The 14333-nt window shown below is 39.4% G+C and overlaps 1 protein-coding gene across 1 annotated transcript in view; it reads left to right on the forward strand.

Annotated features, from left to right (window-relative positions):
- Window positions 1–14333, forward strand: part of LOC124612956 (arf-GAP with Rho-GAP domain, ANK repeat and PH domain-containing protein 2) — a 173232-nt gene that overhangs the window by 62221 nt on the left and 96678 nt on the right. The window contains exon 5 of the mRNA XM_047141476.1: window positions 5013–5225. Within this exon, the coding sequence (XP_046997432.1) occupies window positions 5013–5225 (213 nt within the window). The remainder of the gene's footprint in view (window positions 1–5012; window positions 5226–14333) is intronic.

Genomic DNA, 14333 nt, shown 5'->3' on the forward strand with positions numbered 1-14333 from the left:
CCCACTAATGATTATTTGAGGGTTGGCACACTGTATTTGAAAACTCTCGTTTGTCTCCGTATAAGGAACATCATGTCTTCTTTTGTTTAGTTCAAGAAATATCTGAAATTGTGCTGTAGCTGTGATTCTTCTGTAACCACAAGTGTATACTTGTCATACGAAAGATTTAAAATATTTCAGACGTAAAATTTGACTGTCAAGAAATTTCTTTGTGGGGAAGAAAAGAGTGGGCCTGAAATCTGCTCCAGAATGTGGAACCTAATAATGAATGACATGTGCAGGCATTGGTTATAGAAGTCTACACAACATCCCATTGTGAAAATCCCCTCATTGCCACTTTGGAAATGCCTGCCACACAATGGTCTCGTCATCTAGCAAAGAGGAAGTAGTCCCTGGGTGCCATCTCAGGAGAATATAGGGGTGAGGGAAAATTTAATTGCCTAAAGAAGCAGCATGTGTGGCTGTGCCCTGAGCAGAATGACCCAGGGCATTGCCGTGGAGGAAAAACACTGCTTTGGACAGCTTCTCTTGACGTTACATCTTAACAGCCACCTGTAACATTGTCAAGAAATTTCATTAGTGCATCTGTCTGTGATGAATTATCCTTTGAGTATAATCTGTAGGCACTACACATAACACTCACTTTGCATCACCTTGTCTAATGATCGCTGTGTCTTCACCTTGTTTTGGTGGTAATGAATCCATGTTTCCACTGCTTATTTGATGGCTGTTACAGCTAGTCCGTAATGCATATTTGTTCAAATTGTCATCAAAATGGGCTTTTGTTTACCATTACAACCATTTTGCTATTGGATAAAAATTATATTCTGTAAGATACGCCTAGGCTAAGAGGAACTGTGTTGTTTAAGATGGACTGTTCTAAAATACAAATACTAAAGTCTGTCATCCCTCTGTGGTCAGATCTTGTAAGCTACCACTAGACAACATTTCAGTCATGATTCACAAATCAAAAAAATTATTCACAAATTTTTACGTGAACATCAGTTCTCTTTTTATGATTTTAATATGAAACATCTCCAAATCAGTGGGGAAAACTACATAGAAAACTGAGGTGCTTATGTTTAGTTCTACTCCAAATAGTAATACAGTTGCAAATGAGGCTAAAAGTTCGATTTTATGAAACTTAATATTGATATTTGTTGGAATATGAAAAGGTTGAATTAGTTGACCAGGGAAAGAACGACATATTCTGCTTATGCCATATGTTTACAGTGATGAGTATATAAGCTGAAACAGCCTTTCTTTTTCTGTGTGTACCAAGTTTTCTTTTTATGTTTTAGCTGTAATAATTAATATTTGTATGGTAACAAAAGTGGATTATGCCAGCAGTAAAAGTCTGAATTTACAATGCGAGAAAATGATACACAAATATTGCTTTACACACATTATATTATGTTGTACTGCATGCTAATTGACAGCAGATAAATTCTGTCATATATCCTTGTGTAAGGCAAATGAGGGATCCTTCTTTTATGCAGAGAGATCTTTTAGTGTACCAACCAAATTATGAATTTCTGGGCATACAATGAAGTAGTCATGCTTATTTCTCAGAATATATCATCATTGGTTCCTGTTTTATTAATGTGCGTTTAAGTATGGAAGCATACACTATTGTTTTCAAAACATTTTCTTCTGCTTTCAGGTCTAAATTCAGATTATGTTGGCATTCTTCATGAGATTAACTGTGTACATAATTTTTATGCTGGATATGGGTCTTACAGTGCAGGCTTTCATGACAGTATTTACATCCTTGGAGTTTTGTGTTTCATGAGCATTATTTTGTACCAAAGGCATGTTCCTGTGCCTGACATTTTATCTCCTAATGCTCGGAGGATGTCTCCAGCATTAGGAAACAAAACATTAAACACAGAAACATACCATAGACTATTGCCCCATAAAACAGAAATCATCAAGTATAGGGTTCTGCTACTATTGCTTTTTCACTTCTTTTTTTTACTAGCAAAACGAAGGTGGTTCCAAGAACTATGCAAGTATGATAAATTTAGTTGTAGGCAAACTGTAAGGACGGCCAAAGAAATGTGCAGGTGGCACTGCATGTAACTGAAACAACCAAAAACATCAGTTGACAGCAGGGTGCTGTATAAACCGTGCAACATACCATAACAACTAGAAATGTGCAACAAGATTCAATTTCCTGTGACTGCTCCATTAAAAGTAATCTAATTTCTGACTTCTGGACACTTCATAGCTCTGGAACTTTTAATGTCAATGAAACATGGCAGTGAAACTTACTACTTACTGGCACTGAAGTGATTAAAAATGAAAGGCAAGTATTTTGAGAACTCAACTAGATTAGGACGGTGACATTTCATAGACCTACTGGAGGATTGGGATCAAACAGAACTGACAGTGGACCAAAAGTAGCTTCCAAAACTGGGTTCAGGTGCCTAAAGAGGAAGACATGAAAAGCTCTTGCCAGACTACATTGTGTACTGAAAACATAAATGTTTGAAGAAGATTGATGAGAATCCCATTGAAACTATTTTCTGTAGACATGGTTAACTGATAGATGCCAAGAGGTTAGTTTGTATCAGTAGCATCCGGTTATCATGTACTAATGTGATACAGCACACCGTAAATATCAGACTATAATTATGCCATTTCACTTTGAATGGAAACTGGAAATAGCACTGAAATTACGCCATTTCTCTTTGAAAGCATGCTGATATGCAAATAAAATGAAGGAAAACATTTTTTTGTAGCACACTCTGTGCAATAACTAGAAACTGGTGTCGAGTGTTGAAATGATGGTCAGCTGCATTCCGATTGATTCAGAGAAGTGATGCAGCCGTCTGTTTTCTACTGCGCGTACTCTAGTATGATGTCACACCTTCTGACACTATGAGTGCTACATTGCTCACAGTGCAGACCTAGAGTATGAGCATTTTTTAAGTGCTGTTGCTGTGATGGAATAGTGGGAGACTGATCTAAATGACAGACTGCCAGTTCACCAATCTGGGTCTGATTTAATTTTATTTTATTTCTCGCATTGTTACACTATTCGTTATAAAATTTAAATACATATTTAAACAATTAAAGTTATATGTGTAAATTAACATAGTCAAATTAGTTACAGCTACTGTCCTTTTAAGTCAAATGGGTGTAGGCTAGATGGTGGCAAAACGAGCAAGTACATGAGGAAATTTGGTATAGATGTGTTTTCTGTAGATGATCTGTTGAAGGCACTTTTCCAATAAATCTTTGAGGGAGAATGTGAGATTTAAAGAGTTAGGTAGGTGTACTTTAAATGTAAATCTAACTACAGAGGGGCATGGGACATAGCTCGCCAATTTGAATTACCTAACACTGAAAATTTTGAAATACTTGCAAAATATTTTGATCAGCTTCTTAATTGTCCAGAACTAATCCATAAGTTGGAATATTCAACACTCTTGAAAATCTAGATGAAGATGTACCCCTAACTGTCAAAGACATTGAAGAAGTTATTAAAATGTATAATGCTAGTGGAGAAGCCTCTGTTACAGCAAAACTTGAAATGGTCTCGAAACCAGGAAGCTGAAATTAATCTTTGAGAAAATTTGGAAAATGGTTACTATTACATCATGTTAAAGGAAAATTCCCTGGTGATATCTACGTAACTATTAGCAGTTGCAGCATCTGTCACTTATACATGCATCCATTACCGTATAAATTTTTCTGTTAGTTATTAAGTGCTCACATTGACAGTCTGACACTGTGCAGCTTACTGTCTTTCTAAAGTCATATCATAAACTGAACCTTTTGTTATGATACGACTGGTAAGACAGTATGTTGAACAGTGCAATGGACTGTCAGTTCAAGCTCCCAGTGACTAATAGAAAAAATGAATAAAAAAATGGAAACATAGTTGATGGATAGTACAACTGACGATAATTATGTACTTAATGGATAAGAGATGACAATATCGAAAGCAATTGTGTTTGCAGGTAATTTAGTGGTGTGGAGAAAAGGAAGAAGAGAGATACAAGAAAGGAAGGCTAATTGTATGGGAGGAAATGGTGGAACAATAAGGATTGAAATTTAAAGCAAAGAATTGTGAGTGGTGATAATGAGGAGTAAGATGAGAGTAGTAGTATATATGAGTATTAGAGGGCAAGTACAAATGAAAGTGAAAGTTTCAAGTACATGGGAAGTGTAACAGAAGACTGCGAGAGGAATGATACAGAAATTAATGAAAGGAGAAGGCAGGCACGCAGAATCCTGCAGTGTGTAAGGAGCCTGCCATAGAGCAAGTAAGTACCACCAAAAAGCAAGCAAATGTTATACTCAGCATATTATGCTTCAGTATTTATATGTGCATCAGAAACGTGTGTACTGAAGAAAAGGCTGGTGAGCGTATGAGATTAAATTTCAAAAAACTAGGATAGGTCTTACTAGAATGGATAGAGTAAGAAATGAGACAGTGAGGGGAATAGTGAAAAAGAAGTCCATGCAGGCGATTGTAGAAAAGACATGATGAAGATGGTGCAGGTGTGTTAAAAGAATGATAGGTGTCAGGATACTAGACAGGCACATGAATTGACAATAGGAGATAAGAGGCAGCTGGATTAATGGAATAAAGGAATGTGTGAAGAAGATAGAATAAGAGTGCGACAGAGTGGAGTGGGAAATGTTGTGAGAGTACAGTAAATGAGAAAGAGGCTTATGTTCCAAAGAGAGACAGTCAAGACTGGAAACTGTAGATGATGATAATGATGACATCAAGAAACCTTCTTTCAACCTGATTTAATGGTATCCATTGAGCAAACATGGTCACTTTACCGAAAATTGATTGTCCATAAATAAATCCAGCACCTTTTTGTGTTTTCGTGATGCCGTTCCTTTCGCTCATTGAAGCAGTGTGGCACTGTAGACAGATAATACCTTACTTTTAATAGCACATCAAATCTTTAAATAAAACCTGCTTTTATTGTGTACAGCTGAGCACATTTCCCATTGTGTGTATTCAAGTTGACCTTTTTGATTTACAGGAAGTTTGTCTGAAGGCATATATCGACATGCTGGAAAAAACTCAAATGTTACACGGCTTCTTGCATTATTCAGAAAAGACGCATGGCATGTTCACCTTGCCAAAACCGATTTTTCAGAGTATGAAGTTGCAACAGTCTTGAAGCGATTTTTCAGAGAGTTGCCTGAATGTCTTTTCACTGCTGAACTTCATGATCATTTATGTGAAATTGCCGGTAAGTTTCATATTTTTTATACATTTGTGTATTTTATGTATACATATTCACAGCATTTAATTTTATGGCATCTTTAATGTGAATTACATTGTAATACTTTGGTTTGTCAAGAAATTTCCTAGGAAATAGCCACAGATCATCTCAGAATAATAAGGTACAAAAATGTGAAAGAATACACTGATTGATCATTATGTTGTTTAAAATTGATGAGGAGTTTTTATAGTTTCAAACTAACATTGCAGAAAGGCAGCATTGTGTCACCAAGAGAAATGGTTGTGGTGTGTGATTTTTTCAACAAAACACAGTTCTGGATCATGTAGTTGATTGACATCAATAAATTACATGATCTACTCAGCGGTTTGTTTACAAAGAAACTGATGTTGGATTTGTCATTTTGAAAGCGACCTTCAAAAGTGCACAGTAACTGCTTGGGTACTAATAAACACCAGAATAAGGATTACTTCTCCATTGCAGCTTTCAGTCTGCAAATATTACTACATCTACATTTATACTCCACAAGCCACCCAACGGTGTGTGGCAGAGGGCACTTTATGTGCCACTGTCATTACCTCCCTTTCCTGTTCCAGTTGCGTATGGTTCGTGGGAAGAACGACTGCTGAAAAGCCTTCGTGCGCGCTCGAATCCCTCTGCTTTTACATTCGTGATGTCCTCGGGAGGTATAAGTAGGGGGAAGCTATATATTTGATACATCATCCATAAACACACCCTCTCGAAATCTGGACAGCAAGCTACACTGCAATGCAGAACGCCTATCTTGCAGAGTCTGCCACTTGAGTTTGCTAAACATCTCCGTAATGCTATCATGCTTACCAAATAACCCTGTGATGTAACGCGCTGCTCTTCTTTGGATCTTCTCTATCTCCTCTGTCAACCCGACCTGGTACGGATCCCACACTGATGAGGAATACTCAAGTATAGGTCAAACGAGTGTTTTGTAAGACACCTCCTTTGTTGATGGACTACATTTTCTAAGGACTCTCCCAATGAATCTCAACCTGGCACCCTCCTTACCAACAATTAATTTTATGTGATCATTCCACTTCAAATCGTTCTGTACGCATACTCGCAGATATTTTACAGAAGTAACTGCTACCAGTGTTTGTTCTGCTATCATATAATCATACAATAAAGGATCCTTCTTTCTATGTATTTGCAATACATTACATTTGTGTATGTTACTGGTCAGTTGCCACTCTCTGCCCAAGTGCCTATCTGCTGCAGACCTTCCTGCATTTCGCTGCTGTTTTCTAATGTTGCAACTTCTCTGTATACTACAACATCATCTGTGAAAAGCCGCATGGAACTTCTGACACTATCTACTAGGTCATTTATATATATTGTGAAAAGCAGTGGTCCCATAACACTCCCCTGTGGCACGCCAGAGGTTACTTTAACGTCTGTAGACGTCTCTCCATTGAGAACGGCATGCTGTGTTCTGATTGCTAAAAAACTCTTCAATCCAGCCACACAACTGGTCTGATATTCTGTAGGCTCTTACTTTGCTTATCAGGTGACAGTGTGGAACCTTCCGGAAGTCGAGAAAAATGGCGTCTACCTGGGAGCCTGTATCTAACATTTTCTGTGTCTCATGAACAAATAAAGTGAGTTGGGTCTCACACGATCGCTGTTTCTAGAATCCATGTTGATTCCTACAGAGTAGATTCTGGGTTTTCAGAAATGACATGATACGTGAGCAAAAAAACATGTTCTAAAATTCTACAACAGATCGATGTCAGAGATATAGGCTTATAGTTTTGTGCATCTGCTCGACGACCCTTCTTGAAAACTGGAACTACCTGTGCTCTTTTCCAATCATTTGGAACCTTCCGTTCCTTTAGAGACTTGTGGTACACGGCTGTTAGAAGGGGGCCAAGTTCTTTCACGTACTCTGTGTAGAATCCCGTCAGGTCCAGTGGACTTCCCTCTGTTGAGTGATTTCAGTTACTTTTCTATTCCTTGGACACTTATTTCAATGTCAGCCTTTTTTCGTTCGAGCGAGGATTTAGAGAAGGAACTACAGTGCGGTCTTCCTCTGTGAAACAGCTTTGGGAAAAAGTGTTTAGTATTTCAGATTTAAGTGTGTCATTCTCTGTTTCAATGCCATTATCATCCCAGAGTGTCTTGATATGCTGTTTCGACCCACCTACTGATTTAACGTAAGACCAGAAGTTCCTAGGATTTTCTGTCAAGTCGGTACATAGAATTTTACTTTCGAATTCACTGAACGCTTCACGCATAGCCCTGCTTACGCTAACTTTGACATCGTTTAGCTTCTGTTTGTCTAAGAGGTTTTGGCTGCGTTTGAATTTGCAGTGAAGCTCTCTTTGCTTTCATAGTAGTTTCCTAACTTTGTTGTTGAACCATGGAGGGTTTTTCCCATCCCTCACAGTTTTACTTGGCACGTACCTGTGTAAAACACGTTTTACGATTGCCTTGAACTTTTTCCATAAACACTCAACATTGCCAGTGTCGGAACAGAAATTTTCGATTTGATCTGTTAGGTAGTCTGAAATCTGCCTCCTATAAGTTCCCAAAGCTGTTTCACAGAGGAAGACCACACTGTAGTTGTGCTCCCTTTTTTTATATTCCTATTTACTTCCATATTCAGGGATGCTGCAATGGCCTTTTTTTTTATCAGTGATTTCCTGTTCTACACTTACGGAGTCGAAAAGTTCGGGTCTGTTTGTTATCAGTGGGTCCATGATTTTATCTCCACGAGTCAGTTCTCTGTTTAAGTGCTCGAGGTAATTTTCGGATAGTGCACTCAGTATAATGTCACTCGATGCTTTGGCCCTACCACCTGTCCTAAACATCTGAGTGTCCAAGTCTATATCTGGTAAATTGAAATCTCCACCTAAGAATATAACATACTAAGGAAATTTATGTGAAATGTATTCTAGATTTTCTTTCAGCTTTGACTTATTGACTTTCTGCAAATGGGTACCACTCAGGAATTTGTATCTTATTTATTAGTCCAGATGTTCCATGTTTTTACTTATATGTGCAGAACTTGTTTCATCTGTTCGTTAGAATAACATTCACAATATTGAAAATCACCTTAGCATCTCCTTCCTTTGGGAATGACAAGAATATTCATCTAATCTGTTCATGTAGGCTAATCCTAGCTATTGGCGCACGTGTCACTACTCACACCACAGTAGATGTTGTCATAACATTTTTTCTATCTGTGCTCTCTCCCTCCTATTGTTGTTGTGGACGTGGGCGTGTCACCACTATCCCTCTCATTAATGGGGCTTCTCATGCATGTCATATTCGTGTGTATTTTGGTTGCCCATTGATCACCTATTTTCCTGTAACTAGTCCAGGCTGTCAATCATAGCAAGAAACTCCTCAACATCACGGTTTTGCAAAAAGCTTTTTGTTGAGCTTTAATGGTAATTTATTCCATAGTATGCACAGTATGTTTGTTGGCAGCATGTTTCTGCCTCAGTGCTAGGCTTTGCTTAAATACTATCATAGTTCTGGTGCAAGTACTTGTCCTGCTGTTATAAATATTTGGGTTTAGAACTTTGTTCCGTAGTTGCATTTTAATGGCAGCGAACCAGTGTTTTGCGAGAAAGCCTTGCTCAGATCTCGCATAGTCAGTATAACTTTCAGAGCAGGTAGTTAGGGCAGATTCCTCTAGATGGTCAATGAATAGGTCGAATAGGATTGTGCCATGCAGGTGTCCAGTGCCATACCCCAGATTTGTTTGTAGGCAATGTTTTCAAAGCAGAAGAAATTGTGTGTGAGGGTATAATTGGTCACAGTGACCAGGAAGGAGATTGTAGGTTTGAAATCGACTGGGAATTGGGAAAGATGGTGCTCAGTGGCAGCAAGTCATTGGCATTAGTGATGTTAGTGTAAAGGTAGATGGCATGAATAGTAACAAGCAGGAAACCGTGTGCTGAAGGAACAGGAACTGAGGAGAATTGGTGGAGGAAATGATTGGTATCTTTTATATAGGAGGATAGGTTGCAGATAATAGGCTGAAGGTTTTGATCTGCGAGAGTGAAGATTTTATCTGTGGAGCACAGTAACTGGTTGGTTGGGTGTACGGATTTTAGGAAGCATGTAGAAGGTAGGAGTGCGGGGAGTGGTAGGGGTGAGGAGAGATACTTACGTGGGGGGAGATTCTGGTATGGGCCTAAGGGTTGAGGAGAGACTGGAGATACTACTGGATCTCTGGAATAGGGATATTGTGGCACGGTTTGTAGGCGGACAGATCTGGCAGCTGGCGGAGTCCTTCTGCCAGGTAATCCTTGTGGTTCAAAACAACAGTGACATACCCTTTATCGGCAGATAGGTTTATAAGATCGGGATCTGTTTGTAGCTAGTGGATTGCAGTTCTTTCTACGGCTGTAAGGTTACCTTGCATCTTGAGGGATTTTGGGAATGATGGTGAGGCAAGGTTCAAGGTTAAGAAATTCTGGAAAGTTAACAGATGGTGATTTGAGGGCAATGGGGGTGGTGGATCACAGTTGACTGGACGGAGAAGTGAACCGAGTCAGGCAGGGCTCAACATTGGTCTTTGGTTGAGTCAAATTGGTAGGTTTGGTGCTCAAAAATCCAACATGATTAAATTTGGGTGTGGGGCAAAAGCCCAAGCCTTTGGAAAGGGGAGTTTATGTCTGTTTTTTCAAATACGTTTCAAAGGCAAGTTGTTCTGTGAACAGTGGCAAGGCAAACACAAAACTCGTACTGTTCATAGAAAAACTTGACTTTGATATACGTGTATTTACAATCTTAACATTGTTTGTCATCAGTTAAATTAAAAAGAAGTCTTCATCTTCGAACTTTGAGTTTTTTTTCATCAAACCGAATAACATCCTTCATCAAGACTTTGATTATCTATCATCATGTCCTGAAATTAGGTACGTCCTTCCCAAAACCTTTTCACCACCTCCAAAAGTTGTGTTCTATCACCCACCTAACCTCTGCAACATCCTAGCCCATCCCTATGCTGCTCTCAGTGCAAACTCCATGCCACAGGGATCATATCCCTATGGAAGGCCTGTCCAATCCACCCACCAAACACTTTTTCTTCCAGTCCTGTCACAGTATTATCCCACCCCATCAAATGCCAGGCCAAGTGTGAAAGCAGCCATGTCACGTAACAGCTCTGCTGCAACCAATGCTCAAATTTTTATATTGGTGTGAAACCATCAGCTTTGCATCAGGATGAACAACCACTGTCAAACTGTGGCCAAGAACAAGGTGGCCAACCCTGTGGCACAACATGCAGCTGAACATAACATGCTTGGTTTCAGTGGCTACTTGACAAACTGGACCATTTGGATCCTCCCTTCCACCACCGTCTTTTCTGGACTGCACAAATGAGACTTATCCTTACAACACATTCTCTACTCCTCAAATCATCCTGGCCTCAACCTACAATAAAATTCTATCCGCACACCCTCCACCTAACTTTTCTGCCTCATCTGTCCTGTCGTCTCCTCACAGTTTACCTCCCCACTCACCCTTATTGAACATTGCTCTCTGGTGGCGCATGCACCAGTTTTTTTTCCCTTCTCTGCTTGTCAACTTTCCACTTCTCCCCCTCCCTCCCCCTCCACCTCTCCTTCTCCCTCCACCTCTCCCTCCCCCTCCCCCTCTCCATCTCCCTCCCCCTCCCCCTCCACATCTCCCTCCCCCTCCACCTCTCCCTCCCCCTCCACCTCTCCCTCCCCCTCCTCTCTCCTTCCCTCCCTCCCTCCCTCCCTCACTCACTCCCCCCCTCCCCCTAAGAAAATATTAAGAAGTTTAACCTTGAACAGTTTTTATATCTGGGAATCAGTTAAAACCGTCTCCTTTAGTTTGATATTTTAAACATAGCTGCACAACAGCATCGGTTTCACGTAACAAAATTATAAACAGCCGACCAGTTGCAATGGATAAAGAAATTCTTTACCTAGGTGTCGACAAATGTAAATTTGTCTTTTTCAGAAGGTAGCAATTTTAAATTAGTAAGGACTAAAGTACCATCGCCGTTTTTACAATTGTCGGCATAGACCCATGTGTCAAAAATAAAATATAGCCCTAGAATTAGGGTTTGTCACGTAAATATAAAAGAGGTCATGGATCTTGCAGAGCTCACAACCAACCGAGTGTATTTGCAGAGCTATTTTATATTTACGTGACAAACCCTAATTCTAGGGCTATATTGTATTTTTGACACATGGATCTATGCCGACAATTGTCAAAAAGGCAATGGTACGTTGTTGTTGTTGTTGTGGTCTTCAGTCCTGAGACTGGTTTGATGCAGCTCTCCATGCTACTCTATCCTGTGCAAGCTTCTTCATCTCCCAGTACCTACTGCAACCTACATCCTTCTGAATCTGCTTGGTGTATTCATCTCTTGGTCTCCCTCTATGATTTTTACCGTCCACGCGGCCCTCCAATGCTAAATTGGTGATCCCTTGATGTCTCAGAACATGTCCTACCAATCGATCCCTTCTTCTAGTCAAGTTGTGCCACAAACTTCTCCTCTCCCCAATCCTATTCAATACCTCCTCATTAGTTATGTGATCTACCCATCTAATCTTCAGCATTCTTCTGTAGCACCACATTTTGAAAGCTTCTATTCTCTTCCTTTCCAAACTATTTATCGTCCGTGTTTCACTTCCTCCTCTGCTTAACTCCATACAAATACTTTCAGAAATGACTTCCTGACACTTAAATCTATACTCAATGTTAACAAATTTCTCTTCTTCAGAAACGCTTCCCTTGCCATTCCCAGTCTACATTTTATATCCTCTCTACTTTGACCATCATCAGTTATTTTGCTCCCCAAATAGCAAAACTCCTTTACTACTTTAAGTGTCTCATTTCCTAATCTAATACCCTCAGCATCTCCCGACTTAATTCGACTACATTCCATTATCATTGTTTTGCTTTTGTTGATGTTTATCTTATATCCTCCTTTCAAGATGCTATCCATTCCGTTCAACTACTCTTCCAAGTCCTTTGCTGTCTCTGACAGAATTACAATGTCATTGGCGAACCTCAAGGTTTTTATTTCTTCTCCATCGATTTTAATACCTACTCCGAGTTTTTCTTTTGTTTCCTTCACTGCTTGCTCAATATACAGATTGAATAACATCGGGGAGAGGCTACAACGCTGTCTCACTCCCTTCCCAACCACTGCTTCCCTTTCATGCCCCTCAACTCTTATAACTGCCATCTGGTTTCTGTACAAATTGTAAATAGCCCTTCGTTCCCTGTATTTTACCCGTGCCACCTACAGAATCTGAAAGAGAGTATTCCAATCAACATTGTCAAAAGCTTTCTCTAAGTCTACAAATGCTAGAAACGTAGGTTTGCCTTTCCTTAATCTAGCTTCCAAGATAAGTCGTCAGGTCAGTATTGCCTCACGTGTTCTAATATTTCTACGGAATCCAAACTGATCTTTCCCGAGGTCGGGTTCTACTAGTTTTTCCATTCGTCTGTAAAGAATTCGCGTTAGTATTTTGCAGCCGTGACTTATTAAACTGATAGTTCGGTAATTTTCACATTTGTCGACACCTGCTTTCTTTGGGATTGGAATTATTATATTCTTCTAGAAGTCTGAGGGTATTTCGCCTGTCTCATACATCTTGCTCACCAGATGGTAGAGTTTTGTCAGGACTGGCTCTCCCAAGGCTGTCAGTAGTTCTAATGGAATGTTATCTACTCCCGGGGCCTTGTTTCCACTCAGGTCTTTCAGTGCTCTGTCAAACTCTTCACGCAGTATCATATCTCCCATTTCATCTTCCTCTACATCCTCTTTCATTTGCATAATATTTAGTCCAGTGAAACTGTCAGAAAAAAAGCCTGTACCTTGTAAAAGGTGGGGTAGAAGATTTTATTTTTTTAACTCGTTCATATTGTTGGAAATGTTAGAAAACCAAGTGTTGTCAACAAAATATCTCTTGGGAAAACTTTCTGCAGTCAAAAAACTTCGAAAATTTCGGACTTTTTTCAGTTTTTTTAAAAAAATATCTCAGTTTCATTTGCTCCTATCGCTTTAACGTCTATTTTCTTTTTTAAAGAGCACAAAATTCTCTACAAATTTGATTCTTACCATTTTTTTCTACACCCAGTATCTAAGGCGCTACAGCGCGTCAAAAAATACCAATTTTTCTAATTTCGAGCAAAGAATAGTTGGTGACAATTTCCACGATGTAAAGTTCCATAGAAAAGATAAAGTTGTGACTCTCCTTTCTGCGTTCAATTCTGTAAAAGCTGGGAGCACTAAAATTACTCTTGTTGATCCTTTAACTCTTTTCCAAAGGATTTGTTTAATCAAACAAAGTGAAGAAGAGTTAAAAGCCTTTCTGAAATATGAACTTGCTCCTTACCCAATGTCCCTATTCTCAGAAAAAGGCATGCGAAAAGGAACAAAATCTTCATTCTACAATGCCTTCGTTCCAGTGGAAGATGCGAAGTCAGGTGGATCGAGTAAATTTTTTGTCATTGATGGAGGGTACCTTATCCACAAAGTGACTTGGACTCGAAATATTTGCTTCAAGTCAATAACCCAAAGCTTTGTTTCTTACCTGAAATGTCATTTTGGATCTCAATTTGCTATTGCATTTGATGGGTATCCATGTGAGGGAGACAAATGTAGCACAAAGAGTGCTGAGAGGATTCCTAGGTCCAAACAACATTCTTCGGTTGACGTTGTGGTTGAATCAGAGATGGTGAACAAAGTCCCTCAGGCCAAGTTCGTGTACAACGAACGAAACAAGATGCGTTTGATCACACTTCTTAAAATGCAAATTCTGGAGTGTAGCATTGAAGTGCACCAGGCACAAGAAGATGCTGACGTTATATTTGTAACATCTGCCATTTCAAGAACCAAAGATTTTGGAAGTGTTGTCATTGTAGGAGAAGATGTTGACCTGCTTGTGCTCATGACCGGTTTGGGGCAAGGCATTTAAAACTTATTTTTCTTAAAGCCAGGAAGAGGAAATGCAGAAGACAAGTGGTTTTCCACTGCATCTTACAAGTTTGACAGTGAATATATTCTGTTGACTCACACCTTTAGCGGATGTGATACAACATCTGCTTTTTTTGGTCAAGGAAAAATTAAGTACTGCAATATTG

Source organism: Schistocerca americana, chromosome 4 (assembly GCF_021461395.2).
Source record: "Schistocerca americana isolate TAMUIC-IGC-003095 chromosome 4, iqSchAmer2.1, whole genome shotgun sequence".
Classification (NCBI taxonomy): Eukaryota; Metazoa; Arthropoda; class Insecta; order Orthoptera; family Acrididae; genus Schistocerca; species Schistocerca americana.